The sequence below is a fragment of the Arachis ipaensis genome, chromosome B5 (genome assembly GCF_059453495.1).
Source record: "Arachis ipaensis isolate K30076 ecotype BB chromosome B5, ASM5945349v1, whole genome shotgun sequence".
Lineage (NCBI taxonomy): Eukaryota > Viridiplantae > Streptophyta > Magnoliopsida > Fabales > Fabaceae > Arachis > Arachis ipaensis.
In genome coordinates, this window is record NC_142440.1 from 67,275,041 (window position 1) to 67,299,266 (window position 24,226).

The 24,226-nt window shown below is 40.5% G+C and overlaps 2 protein-coding genes across 2 annotated transcripts; both read left to right on the top strand.

Moving 5' to 3' along the window:
- Positions 1-18,989: 18,989 nt before the first annotated feature.
- LOC148564511 (uncharacterized) lies at positions 18,990-19,349 on the top strand. The gene has a single exon (XM_088487047.1). It carries the CDS (start codon positions 18,990-18,992, stop codon positions 19,347-19,349), a length of 360 nt encoding a protein of 119 aa, XP_088343173.1.
- A 4,275-nt stretch (positions 19,350-23,624) lies between these two features.
- Positions 23,625-24,203, top strand: LOC148564512 (uncharacterized). Its single transcript, XM_088487048.1, has one exon. The coding sequence runs from the start codon at positions 23,625-23,627 to the stop codon at positions 24,201-24,203; it is 579 nt and encodes a 192-aa protein (XP_088343174.1).
- Positions 24,204-24,226: the final 23 nt, after the last annotated feature.

Genomic DNA, 24,226 nt, shown 5'->3' on the forward strand with positions numbered 1-24,226 from the left:
TACTTCGAGGTGAAGCGTGGAACCTTATTGAACCTTGTGCACCAGCTCTGGGTACGAGCCATTTCCCTCTTACTCTTAAAGCCGCAGAGAGCTCTAAGCTGGCCATCTGTTTCAAGCAAACCATATTCAAGTGAATAAGTAAAATTATAAGTTAAGGATTGTACCCACTTGAAGCTTGTATTAGGTGGTAATGGCCTTGGGATAGGTGTTTTTGGTGGTTCTGCAAGTTCCGTTTCCTTGTGCTCTTCTGTGAATTCCTCCACTTCTTTGCAAAGATCTTCAATTGTGTCTGTGTCCTGGTCAAAGTCTTCTATGTCTTCCTCATCACTTGAGTCATAGATTGGAGGTTGAGAGAAATCTACCTCCGTATCATCTTCATATTCACTTGGGGAAGATTCTTCGATCTTAGAGAATTCACTTGCGGATGCAAGTTCATCACTAAGAGAGCTGGACTTGTGACTATCATCATCAAGGGAATTTGTTTCTTGGATTATTCCGTCTGATTCCTCATAAATGACTTGCCTTGGAGATTGTACAGTATCCTCCTTAGCATCAACTGTAGCATCCTGGACGGAGTTTTCCTCAATTCTGGATTCCTATGGAAGTTCAGCATCTCCTAGGTCTTCAACCAACTCTTCTTCTTGAACAATGACAGCTTCTTCTAATTGTTCTAGTACAAATTCATGCTCTGTCTTGTCCACTGGAGTTTCTGGCAATTCCTTCATGCTCTGCTCTTCATTGGGCTGTCCACATGGGGCTGTGGCTAATCCTTGTGTATTTGAGCGCCTAGAAACCCATTGAATTATCGCTTGCTCCAGTTGTTGAATGGTTGTTTGAAATTTATGTACTGTTTCCTTTAGGCGATCCTCTGCTTCTCGGGTTGCTGGACTTGGACATGATACAAAGGAAAGTGGTGGTGATTGGGAATGATCGGATTGGTATTGGGGTAAGGAAGGATCATATGGTGGCGAATGGTGAAGAGAAGCTTGTGAGTGTGGTGGTTCGAGGTTATGTTGAAAGGATGGTTTATATGCACGGGGTGGGGCTTGTTGGTAGTTACAAGGTTGTCCACCATGTCTTTCAGCTGGGTATGCACTGTAGAATGGTCTTTGTCCAGGATATCTCGGAGGGTGTTGCTGCCAAAAGGGTTGATTAGATCCACTTGGTTTCATCCATCCTTGATTGGTCTGACCTTGGTACACATTCCTACTGTAACTTCTATTTCCTTTAACAATATTAGAACCAAACTCAAAGCGAGAGGGGTGAGAGTTCATAGTAGCAAATAAAGATAAAAAGGAAAAACAAAAATAAATAAACAAGCAAAAGAAAAATATTTACAATAACCAATAATAAGGCACACGTTTGCACTTCCCTGGCAACGGCGCCATTTTGATAAGAGAACTTTTCCGCGGTCTAGAAATTTGCGGATAAATCCTCGTTGCAAGTATAGCTTCTAAACCAACAAAAGTCCTTTCACACAAACGTGTTGGGTGTCACAAGTAACAAACCCCTTTAAAAATTGTTAACCGAGTATTCAAACCTCGGGTCGTCTTCTCAAGGAACTGCGAGGAAGTATGTTCTTATTATTGGCTATAAAGGTTGTAATAGGGGTTTAGAAGATGAGAAGCAAGTAATTTAAATGACAAGTAAAGTAAATGGCAATTAAAATAAATAAATACTGTAAAGCAGACTTTTGGTAAGGTAAGAGAAGTTGGAGGTCCAACGTAGTTATTTCTCTCAACTATAATGAAAGTTGAATCTAAACTCCACTTGATCAACCTGTACTAGGGCAACGGAAAGTCAAGGGACTAATTAAATTGACCTTTGAATCCTATTTATTTCCTAAGAAAAGGTTGGGATTACTTAAGTTCAGCTCAATTAGCAAGATAACGATTATCAATTATGTTGAGTTTAATAACTGTTGAATTACTGAATTCTTAACCAGGACCAAAAGGGGAAAAAGTAAAATTGTTGGAATAATAAAAATATCCTTAGATGGGAAGCAATGGTAACTTAATTCAAGAGAACAATCATAAACTGAAAATACCTCAATTATCATTAATTCAAATAACAATCTATAACATGGAAGAAATTCATAAATTCACTGATCAATTCAAGTGCTGGAATAAATAAAAGTAAAAGGAAGCTAAAACAAAGGAACGTAAAACCTGGATTGAGAGACACTCTTAAAGCAAGAAAAAATCCTAAATCCTAATCCTAAAAGAGAGAGAGGAGAAGATCTCCCTATCAACTAAATCTAAATCATTGAAAAGTAAAATATATGCAAGCCCTCTATGAATGGATGCATTCCCACACTTTATAACCTCTGGTCTATGCTGTCTGTACTTGGATCTGGGCCAAAAAGGGCTTCAGAAATCGCTAAGAGCGTTTTCTGCAAATTCTGATACGTGGCCTCTGTCACGCGTCTGCGTGGGTCACGCGGTCGCGTCATTCGGAGCTTTTCCTTGCCACGCGGTCGCGTCAGTCATGCGACCGCGTCATGTGCGTTCTGCTTAAGGCGCGCGGTCGCGTCAGTCATGCGGCCGCGTTGCTGCTGATTCGGGCTTGGCAAGCGATCGCTTCGTCCATGCGGTCGCGTGGATACCAGTTTCTTTAAAGCTCCGTTTTGCCTTCTCCTTACTATTTTGTATGTTTTCTTTTCCATCCTTTAAGTCATTTTGCCTTAGAAAATCTGAAACTACTCAACACACTAATCACGGCATCGAATGGAAATAAAGGTAATTAAAATAATTAATTTTAAAGCTTAGGAAACATGTTGTTCACATACATCACGTAATAAGGAAGGGAGAGTAAAACCATGCAATTAATGTGAATAAGTAGGTGAAGGATTGTATAAATCACTCAAATTAAGCACAAAAGAACTCATGAAATATGGGTTTATCAGTCTTCCTCTTGGAAGACCCACCAACATAAGCAGAATGAGCCTAAAGACCGTCCAACTTAAGGACGTAAAAGTAAAGTGCTAGGTGGGAGACAACCCACCATGGTATGTTCGTTCCTTTTCAGTCTTAGTTTTATTTTTCTTTATGTTTATTAGTGTCATTCATAACATCTGCATCAGCATCTTCATTTTGCATTCTGCATATATATAAAAAAAATAATAATAGCACACGACGCGCAAGCGTAGATGACGTGTTCGCGTCATATGTGCATGCGTGAAAAAGGGGGAATCAACAGAGAGTTATGCGGGAGCATGGTTGGAGGCATGCCTTAGGCACAAACACGCCCACGTGAACGCGTCCCTGACGCGTCCGTGTCATTCGAAAATCAGCCATTCATGCGTACGCGTCGCCCATGCATACGCGTGACCCTGCTATTCGGCGTAAAAATGTGTTTAGACAGAAAGTTGTGATGGCCTGGTGCTGGAATGGTCCTGGAAGCACAAGCCGTATCACGCGTACGCGTCCCTGAAGCAATCGCGTCATTTTTCCCAACCAGACCATCGACGCGTGCGCGTCCCTCACGTGCACGCGTCGGTTGAATTTGTGGCAATAGTCCGTATGAGACAGAGAGTTGTGCGTGCCCAAGGCTGCTCTCGCGCCAATAGCACAAATCATGTCACGCGTACACGTGCCCCACGCGTACACATCTCTTGAAAATTACGCAACCCACGCGAACGCGTGATGCACGCGTCCGCGTCACATGCGACACAATTTTACTAGGTGTACGCCAAAAATCTTATCTTTTCTCCCCCAATCCTAATTCTTTCTTCTCTCTTCTTAATTCTTCCTTCTTCCTTATTTTTTCTTTATTCCTTTCTATTTTTTCCTTTCTTCTTTCACTCTTAATCTTCATCAATCAAGGTTCTTTTCTTTTTTTCTTCCCTTTTTACTTTTCCATTATTACTTTTATTTATGTTTTCTTCTTCCTCCTTCTTTCTACTTTTATTATCTATGTTTTCTTTATTTTTTGTTTTCTTTTTACATCCTTTTAATTGGTGTTAGAAATTTAATTGGGTGATTATTTGCTTCTATATTTTGCTTGTGGATTATTAAGGAATTGTTTGACAATTAATATTACTTCTTAAGGGTTACTTGCATGTTCAAATTTAATACTTTCAATAACATATTTACGATGCATGCTAAGTGTTTGTGAAAAATCCCGTATCGTATTGTGCAATTTTAAATTATTCTATTCTTCTACTCTAATGCCTGTTTTTCACAAAACCCCTTTCAATTTTTTATTGATTGAATTTAATTGTCAATACAAATAGATTATTAGTTTGAAACATTTAATAATCAAATTAGGCAATTAATGCTTGATCTATGCTACTCATGCCTTTGCCGGCATGCTAATAAACATCTTGCATATAATTGCCATAACATGCACTTGCTATATTTCCATTGATGAACTGATCACATGTAGTCGCGACCATGTGTTCACAACATCTTCATTACCTTGGCATTGATTATCACTTGTACTCTGCTCTTCCTTGCTTTAATCCTTAGCTTCAAATGTAACTTTCCTTTTCCCTTTTCAGGATGGCCACCAAGAAGGGTAAAGAGAAAGCTACTCCCAAACCACCGGCAAGGAGAGGAACAAAAAGAGCACTAGCTGCAGAACCATCCTCAACAGCAGTAAAACCGACAACAAAGAGAGTCAAGAGGATCATTAAGGTCAATGAAACAGAGAAAGCCTTTCCAGCCAAGGACACTGCGCGGTTCACTAACCGCTTTTGTGAGCAGATGTTTCCCATCCTGGCTGAGAGGAACTATAACAATGAGCACCTTCTCATCCTCCCGACCAACATTGTTGAGTTTGTTGAGCCCCGGATTGAGCGCAGACAATGGGAATTCTTGCAGAGACAGCCACGGCAAGTTAATCTTTCATGGTTAGTTGAATTCTACTCTAATTTTCACATGCCAACCCTGCAGTCTGTCTATGTCCGTCAAAAGTAAGTCCCCATCACTGAAGAGGCTATTCAGCATGCTCTAGATCTTCCCCCTACTCCAGAAGGATTGGACGCATTCTAAGAAGCCTCATTCAAGTGCCAAACATACCAATTTGACTGGGACACCGTTCTCAGAATTATCGCACAACTTGGCAGCAGATGGATCTAGGGATACCATCGATCCTGACCTAAGGGCATATTGGCTTCAGCACTTACTTTGGGGACTCGAGTATGGGCACATATTATGTCCCATTACGTCTTTCCGAGCACTCACGAGTCCTCCTTCACTGCAGACATGAATGTTCTCCTCTGGTGTATCCTTATAGACCAGCCCCTCAACTTACCAAGACAAATCCAACATGCCATGGGACACGTACAAATTGTGAGCAACTTACCTTTTTCCGCCTTGGTTTCAGATCTCATTTCCGTAGCCGGAGTCTCCTATAGAGCTGGGGACACCAAGTACATGATTCCACGGGATGATCAGATCGTCCCCAACGAGAAATACATCAGACCTCCAGCAGCAACTACTAGCCGACCTGCAGAACCAACCGGAGATATCCCTTCTCCTTCCACAGCACAAGCACCTTCAATAAATCAATTGCTCCTTCAGATACTTGAGAGGTTGGACCGGCTTGACCGGCAGGGAAACCGAAGAGAGCGTTGTAACAAGCGCCGATTTACATACCTCAAGGAGCTTCTTGTTGGTAACCACCCACCTGACAAAGACCCAAACACCCCGGACTCCACTTCATTTACCAGCACAAGGAGCCATGACGGTCCCAACTGTGGAGATACTGCTACCAGCCCCCGTTTGTTCCTGACTAATGGCACCGAGGACGGTGCAAAGCTTTAAGTGTGGGGAGGTCGGTCAGTACCTAACTTCCAGAGGTAATTTCTCTTTCTTAACACCAATAGGATATTTATTTATTTTTCTTTTGTTAGGATAGGATAAATTGCATAGTAATAGTTATTTGCATGCATGTTCTATTTGGTTGAAAAACAATAAGTTTCTTTTTTAAGACCCTATTTTTGAAAAATTTCACTAATTTAAATCAAAACTTTATTGTTAAACTTGTTGGAAGTTGTATTTGGAACATGGTTTAAAAGCTAGAACACACAACCTGTGAGACTTGAGCTTAATTACATGGTTACACTATTTAACCATAAAATTTTATTCTTATGTGTTTTTCTTCTCTATGATTGTAATCTTTATTTTGTTCCATCCTATATGTCCAATGTTTAATATGTTATATGCATGTATATGATTGAGGCCATTACTTGTTTTGCTCACTTATCCCAAATAGCCTACCCTTTCACTTACCTTTGTTAGCCACTTTAAGCCTATTAATCCCCATTTGTTCTATACTTTACCACATCACTAGCCTTAAACGGAAAAACAATTAAATACCCCAAAGTGAATCTTTGGTTAGCTTAAGATAGAGATTGTGTGCCAATTAACTGTGGAAAAACTGTGGAAACTTGGGTTAATGAAAGTATACAATGTTTAAATGATAAAATATTGGGAATTTGGGTACCTACTCATGTGAGACCCAAAAAAAAATTAAAAAAATCCATGTGCATTGATAAGTTATGTTTATTTTTCTATTTATAAAAAAAATAAAAATAAAAATTTTTATCCAAAAATATACAATAAATAAGTAAATAAATAAGGAGACAAAATTACCCTAATGCTAAGTTAAGTTAATGAAGAGATCAATGCATATGTGATAAAGTTAAAAGAAAAGTTGATGCATGAGTATGTAATGCAAAATTGGGAATTTTGGGTAGCTAGGCATAAATTTAAATGTATGTAAAGTGTGTACGTAGGTGAGAGCCTAGGTTAGTCAAGGATTCAATTTATAGCTCACTTAGCCATATATATACCCTCACCCTTACCTTAGCCCCATTACAACCTTGAAAAAATCTCATGATGTTTGCATTGGTACATTAAATATTTGTTGATTGGTTAGGTGAAGAACAAAGTTTAGAAAGCATGACTAAGGAAGACTAGAGTGATTAACCCCATTCACTTGAGTGATTAAAGTGCATATACACCATCAGTGAGGGTTCAATGCTTGATTCTATGTTCCCTACTTTCATGAGCTGTCTTCTTACAATTTACTTGTCTTTACTGTACTTTTTGAATTAGTGGAATTTAATTTATGTCTGTCTTGAAGAACTTATTTACTTTTAACCAAGTAGACAGAATCATATAGTTGCATTCATACATAGGTTGCATTGCATTGCATGAATCTTACTTTTCCCTACTCATCTATTTTATCTTCTTGAGCTAAGCATGAGGACATGGTAATATCTAAGTGTGAGGAGGTTGATAAACCACTATTTTATGGTTTATCTTGTGCTCAATTTTGTGATTTTTGTCAAGTCCTTACCCACTTTTTCATATGATTTACATGATTTTACAATTCCTTCCTAGTTTTGTTCTATGGTAGAAAACTTGCTTCCTAGAAGTCTTTAAATTGTGTATTTTAATTCTCCTTTATACCATTCGATGCCGTGATCCATGTGTTAAGTGTTTCAGGCTTTATAGGGCAGGAATGGCTTAGGAAATGGAGAGGAAGCTTGCAAAAATGGAAGAAACACAAGAAACTAAGGAGATAACCAGCGAGCATCGACGCGCACGCATGGCTCACGCGTGCGCGCGACATGGAGAAATTTGCGGTGACGCGTGCGCGTGCCTGACGCGTACGCGTTGATTGGAGTTCTGCAAGATGACGCATGCGCGTGCTTGACGCAAACGCGTGACACGCCAAAATGACCAGCGACGCATACGCGTGACTGACGCGTACGCGTGACATGCGCGATCTGCAAAATTAACAGAAGACGCTGGGGGCAATTTTGGGCCGAATTTTGACCTAGTTTTTGGCCCAGAAACACATACTAAAGCCAGGAAACATGCGGAGACTCAACACACATTCACATTAGGATAGTTTTAGAGTTTTAGATCTGAATCTAAAGAGAAATTACTCGTCCTCTAGGTTTTCTTTACATTCATAGTTTATTAGTTTTATGCTTTCGCTTTGGATTTGTATATTGAAGAGTCATCACCTCCGTTGAAGTTACTATTCTAGTTTGTTTCCTTATTCCTTTACTCTTTCAATTACTTATTAACCCTATTCAGATAGGTATGTTGCATTTTGGATTTATTAATACAGAGAATTACTTTTCCCTTTAATTAATTTTCAATCCCTATTTCATTTAATTCATCATGTCTTCTTCTTATATTTTTATGAGTATTATTTTCATGTCAATGGAGTAGATTCCCTACTTGACATGGGGGTTGATTAAAAGGAGACACTTGAGTTGGAATGCTTAAGTGATTAGTTAAATTGGAAGTTGTTGGCTGATTCTGTATTTACTAACGCTAGACCTTCCTAAGGGAAAGGACTAGGATTTGTGAATAAGAGTCAGCTCAATCACTTGACTTTTCTTTATTTAGTAAGGGTTAACTAAGTGAAAACAACAACCTCTTTATACTACACTTGGGAGAATTCCAACAAGGATAGAACTTCCAATTAATCATTCCCCCAGTCAAGGCTTTTTATTTTGAATAATATAAATTCCTTTTAATTTTCATTTCATTTATTTACAATTGTTTATTTTCTGTTATTCAACTCTCAAAATCTCTCGGAAAACCGCTGATTAATAAATTAGCACCCTTTTTGGCAACTCGTTGGGAGACGACCTAGGACTCATACTCCCAGTATTTTTATTCTAAACTTTTGTGACAACCTTTCTAAATTGACGAGGCGGATTTTAGCTGGTTAAGAGCTATACTCGCAACGTATTTCCTATATTGATTTCTTAATTGGCCGACTTCCGCCCCCTCGTCAATTTTTGGCGCCGTTGCCGGAGAGTTGCAATTGTGTGCTAAATTATTAGTTGGTGTAAATATTTTTAATTTTATTTATTTGCATATTTTATTTTATTTATTTACCTTGAGCTATATGTTTCTTTCATTGAATGACGCGTTCACTGCCTGATCCGAGCTTAGCCGCATTTGATCCTGAAATTGAAAGAACTATTTCACGTATTAGGTGAGCTCGGCGTCGGTTAGCCTCTGAGGGTGGTGAAGTGATTGTTATCGATTCACCAGTCTCATCTAAAGGCGAATCTGAACTGCCATCTGAGGGAGAAACAAGCTTCTCTACTACTGATTCAGTTGATTCACGTACAAATAGTATGGCAGCACCTAGGAGGATCACTCTCCAGAAGGCGGGATCCCCAGACTTTACCCTGCAACCGTATCAAGTGCGTCACCCAAATCTGGCTGCAGATTTTGAATTGAAGACTGCATTAATCAACTTGATGCCCAAGTTTCATGGCTTACCATGCTCAGGAGCCTATCAAGCACCTCAGGGATTTTCAGACAGCCTGTTCTACTGTTAGGCGTCATGGTGCAGATGAAACTTCTATTCTGTTAACTGCCTTCCCGTTTTCTCTTGAGGGAAAGGTGAGGGAGTGGTACAACTCCCAACCTAAAACAATTGTTACCAACAGGGACACGCTCAGGAGAAAATTCTTGGAAAAATACTTTCCAGCTGAAGTTACAGATAGATTGAGGATGGAGATCTCCTGCATTATTCAAGGCAAATCGGAGACTCTTTATAAGTACTAGGAGCGTTTCAAGAACCTACTAGACGCATGCCCTCACCACATGATTGACAGGCTAGTGTTGATCAGCTACTTCACTCAAGGCATGAAGTCTCGGGATAAGACTACATTGGATGGTGCTAGTAATGGTTCTCTGAAAAAGTACAAGACCGCAGATGAAGTATGACAACTGATCAGCGACTTAGCTGAGTCCACTCAGAATCATAGGCATAGGAACAGCCACTCAAAGGCTATTACAGAGGTTTCCTCTAGCACTGAGACTACTGCCGTTACACCAGCTATATGTGAAATGACCAACCTACTGAAGCAGATGCAGTTGAATCAACAACAACAACAACAACCTCCCCACCACAACAAAGTCAACAGTTGGTCCCCCAAAGAGTATGTGGAATTTGTGCTGATTATAGTCACTACACTGATGAGTGCCCGCAGCTCCAACAAGATGACAACGCCGTAGCCGCCACTCATAACTTCTATGACCGCCCGAATCAATGATAGAATCAACAGGGCGACAATTACAACCAAGGTAAAAATTATAACCAAGGGTGGCAGGACAACTCCAACCAGGGCTGGAGAGATAATTTCAACCATGGCTGGAGGGACAACTATAACAGAAGAGGCAGAGACAACAATGGAAATCAGAGGTGGAATAACAACAACAGATAGCAGAATCAGAACCAGCCTTACAGAGCACCTCACCTAAGGCAATCCCAAGGACCCCAGCACAACTAACAACAGGTTCCTCAGATCACTTATCTTACTTCCTCATCAAATGACGAGATGCTCCATTCTCTTGCACAAGGACAACAAGACATGCAGACTACACCGAACTCTACCTTAAATGGTCTGAATGCCACTTTACAAGATCTCGTCTCCCGGATAGATTCATTACCTAATTCCACCAACCATCCTTCAAGCTCCAGTGGAATTTCTTTTTAACCCTTACCTAACCCCAAGGGTGGCATCAATTCCATCACTTTGAGGTCCAGAACTACACTGCAACAAAGAAATTAGGAGGAGCCAAACCCACCAGAACATGCCCCCTCGTCAACCAAGGAATGAAGCACCAACAAACGCAGAAGCTACAAGTGGTGCCATTTCTATCCCATTTCCACACCTTGCACGGAAGCCCAGAAAGTAGATAGAACCTGATCTCAAAATGGTAGAAATTTTCAAAAAGATTGAGGTAACTGTTCCCCTTTTTGATGTTATTCAGCAAGTGCCTAAATATGCAAAGATTCTGAAGGATTTGTACATACATAAAGATAAAATTAATGAATTAGAAACTATTCCTTTAGGTAGTTCTATATCTGCTTTAATGGGGGGTATACCTGAAAAATGTAGTGACCCAGGTCCATGCATAGTTAACTGTACCATTGGAGGTGTAATATTTTCTGACTGTATGTGTGATTTAGGAGCGTGTGTTAGTATAATGCCATTGTCTATATATGATGCTTTGAGGCTCCCTCCCTTAAAAAGGTCGGCAGCTCGTTTTGTGTTAGCAGATAAAAGCATTATTACAGTAGTCGGAATTGCTAAAGAAGTGCTAGTGAGCATTAAGGGGCTCACATTTTCCATTGACTTCTATATCTTGGAAATGCCCCCTAATGACTCAGGAAGACCATCATCAATCCTTCTTGGAAGACCATTCCTGAAGACTTCAAAGTTCAAGCTGGATGCATTCTCAGAAACTTACTCCTTTGAGATAGATGGCAGAGCAGTGAGTTTCAGTTTAAATGAAGCTATGAAGCACCCTCCGAAAGATCATTCTATCTTCCAATGCGACATCATTCATGAAACTGCAGCTGAAGTTCACCAAGAAGAAGTAGAAGAGAAGTACATGGAGTAAGGTCCAAGTGTGGGGACACCCTCTGAACACAATGAGGGCACTTTGCCATTATCACTAGTTCCAGATAATCCAGAGCCTAGCCATGAGCAGAAATTAGAATTAAAGCCCCTTCCACCCCACCTCAAGTATGCTTATCTTGAGGATAATTAGAAGCTCCCAGTTATCATTGCAAGGGAACTCACTTCCCAACAAGAGGAGCAGCTGCTTAATGTGCTGAGAAAACATAAGAAAGCAATTGGGTGGAGCTTATGCCCTCAAGTTTGTGAGTACAGAATATTCTTAGTAGAGGGAGCAAAGCCTGTCCGTCAACTACAAAGAAGATTGAATCCCACCACCTTAGAAGTTGTCAAGAAAGAAGTGACCAGGCTACTTGAAGCAGATATCATTTATCCCATCTCAGACAGCGAATGGGTCAGTCCAGTACAAGTGGTGCCCAAGAAGTCTGGAGTCACAACGGTAAAGAGTGAGCATGGAGAGCTCCTGACAACTAGAGTCCAGAATTCATGAAGAGTTTGCATTCACTATAGGCGTCTCAACCAAGCTACTCGCAAGGATCATTACCCCTTGCCTTTTATTGATCAGATGCTTGATCGACTGTCAGGTGAATCGCATTATTGCTTTTTGGATGGTTATACAGGCTACTTTCAATTTCATATAGCTCCTGAAGATCAGGAGAAGACTACTTTTACATGTCTCTTTGGAACGTATGCATACAAAAGGATGCCATTTGGCTTATGTAATGCACCGGCTACTTTCCAAAGATGCATAATGAGTATCTTTTCAGATCTTATTGAAATCTGTATGGAAGTTTTCATGGATGATTTTAGCGTATATGGTGATTCATTTAGCCTTTCCTTGGATAGTTTATCTAGAGTATTAGACAGGTGTGTCAGTTCAAACCTTGTTTTAAATTTTGAAAAATGTCACTTTATGGTAAAACAAGGTATTGTACTAGGACATGTTGTCTCTAATACCAGTATTTCTGTAGATCCAGCAAAGGTAGATGCCCATTTCTAGTTTACCTTACCCCTCCTCTGTGAGGAAAGTCCGTTCATTCTTGGGCCATGTAGGTTTCTACAGGAGATTTATCAAGGACTTCAGTAAGGTAGCATTGCCTTTATCCAGATTGCTGCAGAAAGATATTGAGTTCGAGCTGAGTGAGGATTGCATGCAAGCATTCGATAAGCTGAAGATCACCCTAACTCAAGCTCCAATTGTGAGAGGACCAGACTGGAGCCAGCCTTTTGAGATTATGTGTGATGCCTCCAACCATGCAGTAGGAGCGACGCTGGCTCAGCGCAAAGGTAAGGATCCTTTCGTAATTGCTTATGTGTCTAAGACCTTAGACGCTGCTCAGTCTAATTACACCACCACTGAGAAAGAACTTCTGGCTATTGCTTTTGCTCTGGATAAATTTCGAGCCTATTTACTTGGTACTAAGGTGGTAGTGTACTCAGACCATGCAGCTCTAAAGTATTTATTAGCTAAAAAAGAGTCTAAACCAAGGCTAATACGTTGGATACTGTTGCTGCAATAATTTGATTTAGAAATTAAGGATAGGAGTGGTAACCAGAATTTAGTGGAAGACCACTTGAGTCACCTTGAGCACATTAAGGATGACTCCACTCCTATCAATGATGCTTTTCCATTTGATAGCTTGCATGCAGTATCTAAAGTAGTTCCTTGGTACGCACCTGTAGCTAATTATCTAGTTAGCCATACTTTCCCTCTTAATTTTACTAAGCATCAAAGAGACAAGCTGAAAAGCGAGTCCAAATATTATGTATGAGATGACCCATATTTATGGAGGTGTGGAGCTGACCAGGTAATTAGAAGGTGTGTGCCCCAATCAGAATTTCAGTCCATTTTAGAGACCTGCCACTTTTTAAGAGTGGAGGACATTTTGGCCCTCAAAAAACAGCTAGAAAAATTTTAGACTGTGGATTCTGGTGGCCTACTCTTTTTAAAGATGCTGCTGCCTTTTGCAAATCTTGTTCCCCATGCCAAAGATTTGGTAATATATCCAAGAGGGATGAGATGCCTCAAGAAATTATGCTTTTCTGTGAAATTTTTGATGTTTGGGGCATTGACTTCATGGGTCTATTTTCAAACACTAATGGTTACCTTTATATATTGTTAGCTGTAGATTATGTCTCTAAATGGATGGAAGCCATTCCTACCCGTACTGATGATGCTAACACTGTTATTTCCTTTGTTAGAAACCATATTATTTGTCGCTTTGGATCACCACGAGCAATCGTGAGTGATCAAGACACTCACTTTTGTAACAGGAGATTAGCAGGACTACTGAAAAAGCATGGGATAGTTCACAAAGTAGCAACAGCTTATCATCCCCAGACCAATGGACAAGCAGAAGTGCCTAACAGAGAGATAAAACACATTCTAGAGAAGATAGTAAAGCCTCATAGGAAGGACTAGAGCACCAGACTTTGTTGATGCGCTCTGGGCATATCGGACAGCGTACAAGACACCCATTGGGATGAGCCCCTTCTGCTTAGTGTACGGAAAGGCTTGCCACCTTCCAGTAGAGGTAGAACACAAGGCTTTCTGGGCTGTGAGGGAGTGCAACATGGGATTTGAGAAAGTTGGCGCTGAAAGGAAGCTACAACTGGCAGAACTAGAAACCCTTCGCCTCGAAGCTTATGACAATGCCAGATTATACAAAGAGAAGGTGAAGGTTGTGCATGACAAGCATATTAAGAAAAGAGAGTTCAGACCTAGAGATTTGGTTCTCCTTTACAACTCCAGGCTGAGACTCATGCCAGGAAAGCTGAGATCTAGATGGGAAGGAACCTACAGAATCGAGAAGGCAGAGCCATATGGAGTCTTCCACCTGAGTCATCCTTCAAGTCCCAATTTCATCAAGGTCAATGGGTATTGCCTAAATCCTTATCATGGTGATAAGATGAAGGAACACAAAGAACTAGAGGTCTTCCTCTTGGAAGACCCACCAACATAAGCAGCATGAGCCTGAAGACCGTCCAACTTAAGGACGTAAAAGCAAAGTGCTAGGTGGGAGACAACCCACCATGGTATGGTCGTTCCTTTTTAGTCTTAGTTTTATTTTTCTTTATGTTTATTAGTGTCATTTATAACATCTGTATTAGCATCTTCATTTTGCATTCTGCATATATATATAAAAAAATAATAATAATAGCACACGACGCGCAAGCGTCGATGACGCGTTCGCGTCATATGTGCATGCGTGAAAAAGGGGATTGAACAGAGAGTTATGCGAGAGCATGGCTGGAGGCGTGCCTTAGGCACAGACACGCCCATGCGAATGCGTCCCTGACGCGTTCGCGTCATTCGAAAATCAGCCATTCACGCGTACGCGTCGCCCACGCGTACGCGTGACCCTGCTATTCGGCGTAAAAATGTGTTTAGACAGAAAGTTGTGATGGCCTGGTGCTGGAATGGTGCTGGAAGTACAAGCCGTATCGAACGTACGTGTCCCTGACGCGTTCACGTCATTTTTTCCAACCAGGCCATCGAAGCGTGCGCGTCCCACATGCCTACGCGTCAGTTGAATTTGTGGCAATAGTGCGTATGAGACAGAGAGTTGTGCGTGTGCAAGGCTGCTCTTGCGCCAATAGCACAAATCATGTCACGCGTACGCATGCCCCACGCGTACGCGTCACTTGAAAATTGCACAACCCATGCGAATGCGTGATGCACGCGTCCGCGTCACATGCGACGCACAGTTTTACTAGGTGTACGCCAAAAATCTTATCTTTTCTCCCCCAATCCTAATTCTTTCTTCCCTCTTCCTTCTTTCTTCTTTATTCCTTTCTATTTTTTCCTTTCTTCTTTCACTCTTAATCTTCATCAATCAAGGTTCTTTTCTTTTCTTCTTCCCTTTTTACTTTTCCATTATTACTTTTATTTATGTTTTCTTCTTCTTTCTTCTTTCTACTTTCATTATCTATGTTTTCTTTATTTTTCTTTTTCTTTTTACATCCTTTTAATTGGTGTTAGAAATTTAATTGGGTGATTATTTGCTTCTATATTTTGCTTGTGGATTATTGAAGAATTGTTTGACAATTAATATTACTTCTTAAGGGTTACTTGCATGTTCAAATTTAATACTTTCAATAACATATTTACGATGCATGCTAAGTGTTTCTGAAAAAGCCCGTATGGCATTATGCAATTTTAAATTATTCTATTCTTCTACTCTAATGCCTGTTTTTCAAAAAATCCCTTTCAATTTTTTATTGATTGAATTTAATTGTCAACAAAAACAGATTATTAGTTTGAAATATTTGATAATCAAATTGGGCAATTAATGCTTGACCTATGCTACTCTTGCCTTTGTCGGCATGCTAAAAAACATCTTGCATATAATTGCCATAACATGCACTTACTATATTTCCATTGATGAACTGATCACATGTAGTCGCGACCATGTGTTCACAACATCTTCATTACCTTGGCATTGATTATCACTTGTACTGTGCTCTTCCTTGCTTTAACCCTTAGCTTTAAATGTAACTTTCCTTTTCCTTTTTCAGGATGGCCACCAAGAAGGGTAAAGAGAAAGCTACTCCCAAACCACCGGCAAGGAGAGGAACAAAAAAAGCACAAGCTGCGGAACCATTCTCAACAGCAGTAAAACCGATAACAAAGAGAGTCAAGAGGATCATTAAGGTCAATGAAACAGAGAAAGCCTTTCCAGCCAAGGACACTGTGCGGTTCACTAACCGCTACTGTGAGCAGATGTTTCCCATCCTGGCTGAGAGGAACTATAACAATGAGCCCCTTTTCATCCTCCTAACCAACGTTGTTGAGTTTGTTGAGCCCGGATTGAGCGCAGACAATGAGAATTCTTACAGAGACAGTCACGGCAGGTTAATCTTTCATGGGTAGTTGAATTCTACTCCAATTTTCACATGCCAACCCTGCAGGCTGTCTATCTCCGTCAGAAGTAAGTCCCCATCACTGAAGAGGTTATTCAGCAAGCTCTAGATCTTCCCCCTACTCCAGAAGGATTGGACGCATTCCAAGAAGCCTCATTCAAGCGCCAGACATACCAATTGGACTGGGACGCCGTTCTCAGAATTATCGCACAACCTGGCAGCAGATGGATCTAGGGATACCATCAATCCCGACCTAAGGGCATATTGGCTTCAGTACTCACTTTGGGGGCTCGAGTATGGGCACAGATTATGTCCCATTACATTCTTCTGAGCACTCACGAGTCCTCCTTCACTGCAGACATGGCTGTTCTCCTCTGGTGTATCCTTACAGACCAGCCCCTCAACTTACCAAGACATATCCGGCATGCCATGGGACACGTACAAATTGTGGGTAACTTACCTTTTTTCGCCTTGGTTTCAAATCTCCTCTCCGTAGCCGGAGTCTCCTACAGAACTGGGAACACCAAGGACATGATTCCACGGGATGATCAGATCGTCCCCAACGGGAAATACATCAGACCTTCAGCAGTAACTACTAGCCGGCCTGCAGAACCAACCGGAGATATCCCTTCTCCTTCCACATCACAAGCACCTTCAATAAATCAATTGCTCCTTCAGATACTTGAGAGGTTGGAACGGCTTGACCGGCAGGGAAAGCGAAGAGAGCACCGTAACAAGCGCCGATTTACATACCTCAAAGAGCTGCTTGTTGGTAACCACCCACCTGACAAACACCCAGACACCCCGGACACCAGTTCATTTACCAGCACAGGGAGCCATGACGTTCCCAACTATGGAGATTCTGCTACCAGCCCCCTTTGTTCCTGACTGATGGCACCGAGGATGGTGCAAAGCTTTAAGTGTGGGGAGGTCGGTCAGCACCTGACTTCCGGAGGTAATTTCTCTTTCTTAACACCAATAGGATATTTATTTATTTTTCTTTTGTTAGGATAGGATAAATTGCATAGTAATAGTTATTTGCATGCATGTTCTATTTGGTTGAAAAACAATAAGTTTCTTTTTTAAGACCTTATTTTTGAAAAATTTCACTAATTTAAATCAAAACTTTATTGTTAAACTTGTTGGAAGTTGTATTTGGAACATGGTTTAAAAGCTAGAACACACAACCTGTGAGACTTGAGCTTAATTACATGGTTACACTATTTAACCATAAAATTTTATTCTTGTGTGTTTTTCTTCTCTATGATTGTAATCTTTATTTTGTTCCATCCTATATGTCCAATGTTTAATGTGTTATATGCATGCATATGATTGAGGCCATTACTTGTTTTACTCACTTATCCCAAATAGCCTACCCTTTCACTTACCTTTGTTAGCTACTTTGAGCCTATTAATCCCCATTTGTTCTATACTTTACCACATCACTAGTCTTAAGCAGAAAAATAATTAAATACCCTAAATTGAATCTTTGGTTAGCTTAAGATAGAGGATGTGTTCCAATTAAGTGTGGGAAAACTGTGGAAACTTGGGTTAATGAAAGTATACAATGTTTAAATGATAAAATATTGAGAATTTGGGTACCTACTCATGTGAGACCAGAAAAAAATTAAAAAAATCCATGTGCATTGAGTAAATATAAAAATATACAATAAATAAGTAAATAAATAAGGGGACAAAATTACCCCAATGCTAAGTTAAGTTAATGAAAAGATCAATGCATATGTGATAAAGTTAAAAGAAAAGTTGATGCATGAGTATGTAATGCAAAATTGGAAATTTTGGGTAGCTAGGCATGAATTTAAAAGTATGTAAAGTGTGTATATAGGTGAGAGCTTAGGTTAGTCAAGGATTCAATTTATAGCTCACTTAGCCATATATATACCCTCACCCTTACCTTAGCCCCATTATAACCTTGAAAAGACCTCATGATGTTTGTATTGGTACATTAAATATTTGTTGAGGGATTAACCCCATACACTTGAGTGATTAAAGTGCATATACACCATCAGTGAGGGTTCAATGCTTAATTATATGTTCCCTGCTTTCATGAGCTGTCTTCTTACAGTTTACTTGTCTTTACTGTATGTTTTGAATTAGTGGAATTTAATTTATGTCTGTCTTGAAGAACTTATTTACTTTTAACCAAGTAGATAGAATCATATAGTTGCATTCATACATAGGTTGCATTGCATTGCATGAGTCTTACTTTTCCCTACTCATCTATTTTATCTCGTTGAGCTAAGCATAAGGACATGCTAATGTTTTGAATTAGTGGAATTTAATTTATGTCTCAGTACCGTAATATCATCCACAAACCGATGGACAGTCAGAAAGGACTATTCAAACCTTGGAAGATGTGCTAAGAGCATGTGTTCTAGATCAACCTGAAAGTTGGGACCGATACATGCCATTAGTGGAGTTTGCGTATAACAACAGCTTTCATGCGAGCATTGGGATGGCTCCATATGAAGCCTTGTATGGACGGAAGTGTTAGTCTCCATTTTGTTGGTATGAATCTGGTGAAGCAAGTGTTTTGGGTCCTGATGTAATAGCAAAGACTACTGAGAACATTAAGAAGATTCGTGCAAGGATTCTAACTGCTTAAAGTCGACAGAAAAGTTATGCGGACCAGAGGAGGAAACCATTAGAGTTTGAAGTGGGAGATCACGTATTCCTTAAGGTTACACCGATGACTGGGATTGGAAGAGCAATCAAGACCAAAAAGTTAAACCCAAGATATATAGGACCGTTTGAGATTTTGAAGAGATTCGAGCCGGTAGCGTATCAAGTAGCTTTACCACCTCATCTGTTTAACTTGCATGACGTATTCCACGTGTCACAACTTTGTAAGTACACGTCGGATGCGGCTCATGTGTTGGAGCCTGAATCGGTCGAATTGAAGGAGAACTTAACCTTCCAAGTAACGCCAGTGATGATCGATGACACTAGTGTGAAGAAGCTTCGAAGAAAGGATGTTCCGTTGGTTAAAGTTGCTTGGGAGCGGGCTGGAATTGAAAAGCATACTTGGGAGTTGGAGTCTGAAATGTGAAAGGATTTTCCCCAGCTTTTCTCAGGTAATTCAAATTTTGAGGGAAAAATTTCTTATTTGGTGGGGAGAATGTAAGAACTACAACTAATCAACTAGTTAATTAAGTGATTAATTGCTCTGATTAGATTTTGAAAAGTTAGAGTGAGAATTTGAGGATTTAAAGGTGATTTTCGGACTCAGTAGGTCTTTCTGAGTCAGAAAATGTACTTTCTGCAAAAAACCGTAAAAAACCGTGGATCGGCAGTTGAACCGGTTCATGTCTGCCCGGTACCGCATGAGAAAAAGTGAAAACAGCCAAAAACTTTAGAAAAATATTAGAAATGGAAAACCGGGTGATAATTTTAAAGGTTTGGCCCAAAATTGGGCCAAACGGGCACACTAACGGGTTGGATTGGGCCCAAGTTGGGACAAAGCCCAACATATAAAAGGCTCATTGAGTGAACCAAACCAGCCACAACCCCATTAAACATACACACACACTTCAAAAAATAGAAAGGGGAAGAGAGGAAGAAGAAGCACTATTCACCTCAATCTTCCGGAGCTCATATCTTGAGCTAGAGAGCTCCGATCGCCGCACCGTTTGCGACTGCGTGTTTCTCGTGAAGAGCTCTACAAAAGCCATACAAAAAACTGGAGAGGTAACCTTGAAATATTTTCTATTCTTCTCTCCAAAATTTCGGTTCCTAGGGCTTTGGGGTTAAATCAATTTTTGTGATTTTGGATGTTTAGGTTTGCTCTAAGCCTTGCTTAGCCTTGGGTTTTGACATCCAAATCTGTTGAAAGAAGTAAGAGCCGCAAAAACCTTGTGATTTTATGTTTAAATGGAAACCCTAGGTTGAATTATTATGAATTATGTGTGGTATAGCTTGAAGTGGTGAGTAGTTGGACTTGTTGGAGCTTGTTGGTGGCTTGGATTGTGTTGGAAAAACCTAGCTTGTGCTCAACTTTGGATTAAGGGCATATTGGAAATCGATCAAGGTATGGTTTCGGTTTTCTCTATGTATTATATATATTCATGGACACTTAGGCTAGTGACCTATAGGATAGGTATGAATGATAATGGTTGATGAGTTGTGAATGTTGATGTATGATGATTTTTGTGAATTCATGATGATATGGTGATGATGATTGATTGTATGAATTTGATAAGTGAATTATGATAAAATGTGTGATGTTGGAATTGATGAATTGGTAAAGTGGTTGGAAAATGTGAGAGAAGATTGATTAGAATGTGTATTATGTGATATATTGATGTTGAGAAGGAGGAGGATGATATGTGAAGGAAAATGTGATAATGTTGGTGTATTATGGCACAACAAGTTCGTTTTGATGAAAGATGGGCGTGTGAATGGTTTGGTATGATTTGGAATGTGTATGGTAAGAATTTGTGTATATGGTGAATTTTGGTAAATTTGGAATTTTGATGAAATTTGTTCGATCATAACTTCTGCCTCGGTTTTCAAAATTGATTGAAATTAGTTTAGAATTAAAGATCCTTGAAAATCCTTTAAATCGATATAAAGTTTGTGAAAATTGAAATTTAGTAGAGGAAGTTATGATCATTCAAAGTTGGTGTTAAAAATCTGAAATTCTGCAAAGTTGCAGAATTTCATGTTTTCTGATATGTGCGGGTGCACACCCTCGTGCGGACGCACACCCTACAAGAATTTTGACTTGTGAGGATGCACACACCTGTGCGCATGCACAGGCAGGAAACTGCGTTCTGTTTGCAGTGCTGGCACAGCGTGTGGGCACACCTTGGGAAGGCCAGTCTGTTGGAAGTGCTGGCACAGGTTGTGCGAGTGAATAGATTATTTTGAGTTTTGACACCTGTGCATACGCACACTTTTAAAAATTTCCTGGGTGTGCGCACGCACACAATCCTGTGCGGCCGCACATGCCCTGTTTCTCAAATTTTACTTGTTTTTCAACTATCCTACCTTCCCAACACGGTTGTAAGCTTTTCTAATACCATTTTAAGATTTTTGGGCCTAGTTTTGAGTATTAGAACATGGAATATAACTTAAAGGTTCTAGTACATAATTTTATGATAAATTAGAAAACGGAGGCCTAGGTTTCTGGTGTGCTGAGGATGGCTTGGTGTTATGTGTTGTATGGTTGATGTGTGAGACGAAAATTGAGGAACTACTGAGTTTGGAACTGAGATGTGAAATTACAGTGGTTGTGGTGAGTCGAGGACTCTGATTGAGATGATGGATCCATATATATATTGAAAATATTTTTTGAAAACCATTGAAGTATTATTTATACTGAGATTATGAGACGCTATGCGCCCGGCAGGGACGGTGGTTAATCCCGCCCATCGAGGTAGCGGCGGCGGCGTAAGGATGGTGGTTAATCCCGCTTACGTTGAGATGTGAGGTCTGAGGCAAGAGTATCCCGCTTGCATCCTTCGGATCAATAGAGCGTGCAGGCGCAAAACCCTGGAAAATGGTCCGAGTACTATATCTCGGGGGTTCCCATTGATGACTCCGAAGGGCGACATCTCTATGGAGATGTGTCGGGTTGGCAGTTAAACCGACAATGTGATATCATGGCCAGTAGGGCAGGCATTCATCATTTGCATTTTCTATCTGTTTGTATACTTTGTCTACTTGTAATGGCTTGCCTATTTGTATAACATGCCTAATTTCTATTTGAATTAATTGCTTTATATGTCAAGACTTGTGTTTTACTTGCATTGTATATTATTTGTGCTTTCTGCTGGGTTTGAGGAGGTTCGGAAGGCGATGGCGATGGGATCGCATGAAGGATAGGTTGGTGAAGGCTGTGGGACAGCGGTGTTTGGTTAGAGTAGAAATCCCTAAGATATTTCACCTGGTTTAATTAAGTTAATGTTTATATGATTATGCCTATTTGTTTTAGAATGCTTTAAGTTGAATCTTGTGATGGATATGGAGCTTAGGATTGCCTTTGGCATCTCGGGGTCTTATATCCTACATCACTAGGCACTGTTACTATACTGAGAACCTTCGGTTCTCATACCATATTTCTGTTGTGTTTTTGAGATGCAGGTCGCAACCCACCTCGGTGAGTTACTTTGGATGGTGACAGAAGTGGAGGATCTTGGATTCTTTTGGAGTCTTTTTGGTTTATTTTGTTTTTATGTCTCTCACTTTTGCATTTTGTCCTTGCCTAGAGGCTTGTATTATGAGAGAAGAACTTATATAAGCTATATTTAAACTATTATGTTTCTGTATACTTGTATATGACTAGCCTGCTTAAATTCCGCGAGCCGTGGCTAGTTTCCTATGATATTATATACTTATATTTGGCTATATCTTATCTGTTTCTTGCACCTTAAGTTGGACACTTCATTAGTACGTTTTGCGCTTTGAAATCTTATTTTTGAGCTATATCCTTCATCGGGCTTCTAGTTATATCATTCTTTCTATAAATATATTACGTATGAGCTTAGAACTATCGTAATCTCTGATTAATCTTTGCTTTAAGACGCGAGGTAAAGCTTAGGCTAATTAGGGTGTTACATTTAGTGGTATCAGAGCGGTTCGTCCTCGTGAGCCTGAGGGATGGACCGATTGTGCTTCATTGCATACTCTGTGTGTCTTTTCTTTGATGCTATTAGGTTATCTGCTTGATATTGCATAGCATGCTTGTTTGTGAGTGCCTGTTTGGGATAATTGAAGCACTATACTTTTGATATTAAGACTGATCACCTTGATATCGATTGCTTGGTGTAGACAGGAACCCTACATGGCCACTCGTGGGCGAGGTCGAATGCGTACCTGAGAAAGTAGGAATGAGCAACCAGCTGACAATCATGCCGAATTCATGGCAGCAATGGCGAATCTCGCTAATACCATGGAAGTAAATGCTGCTGTGACTCTGCAAGCTGTGCAGAGTCTAGGTCAACCGGCCGGGAACGGCAACAGAAATGGGAACGGCGAAGGGAATGCTCATGATAACGCAGAGGGAAACGGAGACAACACTGGAGGTGTTCTGATGACTTTGGCGACTTTCCTCAAGGTTCATCCACCAACATTCCGAAGATCAACTAATCCTACTGAAGAAAATCACTGGTTCCAAGCCATGGAGCGTGCTTTACAGGCGTAGCATGTTCTACTCAATCAGTATATAGAGTTTGCCGCTTATCAACTTGCGAGAATGGCCCAGCCCTGGTGGCAAGCAGAGTGTTGCTTGTTACAACTATAGAATGCTGATGTTCTGTGGAATATGTTCTGAACGGACTTTTACAAGAAGTACTTCCCTGAGTCTGCAAGGAAAGCGAAGGAGATGGAGCTGATGCAGCTAAAGCAAGGTTCCATGTCTGTGGCAGATTATACCAACAAGTTTGAGGAGCTCTGTAGGTTTTCTAGGGTATGTCAAGGTGCCCTGAAGACTTACGAGAGCTGGAAGTGCATTAAGTACCAGCGGGGTTTAAAGGATAGCATTATGACTGTTGTGGCGCCTATGGAGATCCGTGTCTTCTCCGACTTGGTGAATAAGGCTAGAGTGGTGGAGGAGTATGCCAAGACAGTGGCGGCATCCAAGAACACTTATGGAGGGAGCTCTAGTCGGGGGCGTGGCATGTACTTCCATCCTAGAGGTCAAAGCTTTAAAAGAGGCGGATATACGCCTCAAGGTCAAGGAAGTTTCAGGAAGAACACTCGGACTCAATTTCAGTATGCTAAAGGGAGAGGAAATCAGAGTAAGAATTCTCTGGATTTGACTTGTGTACGTTGTGGGAATTTCCATCCTTATGACTCATGCAAAATTGGTTTAGGTGGTTGTTTCAATTGTGGGTTGCCTGGCCACATTGCAAGGGATTGCACTCGTGGGAGGAACCAGAATGCGGGCCAGAGTCAGCATTAAGGTCAAGTCTTTGCTGTGAACAC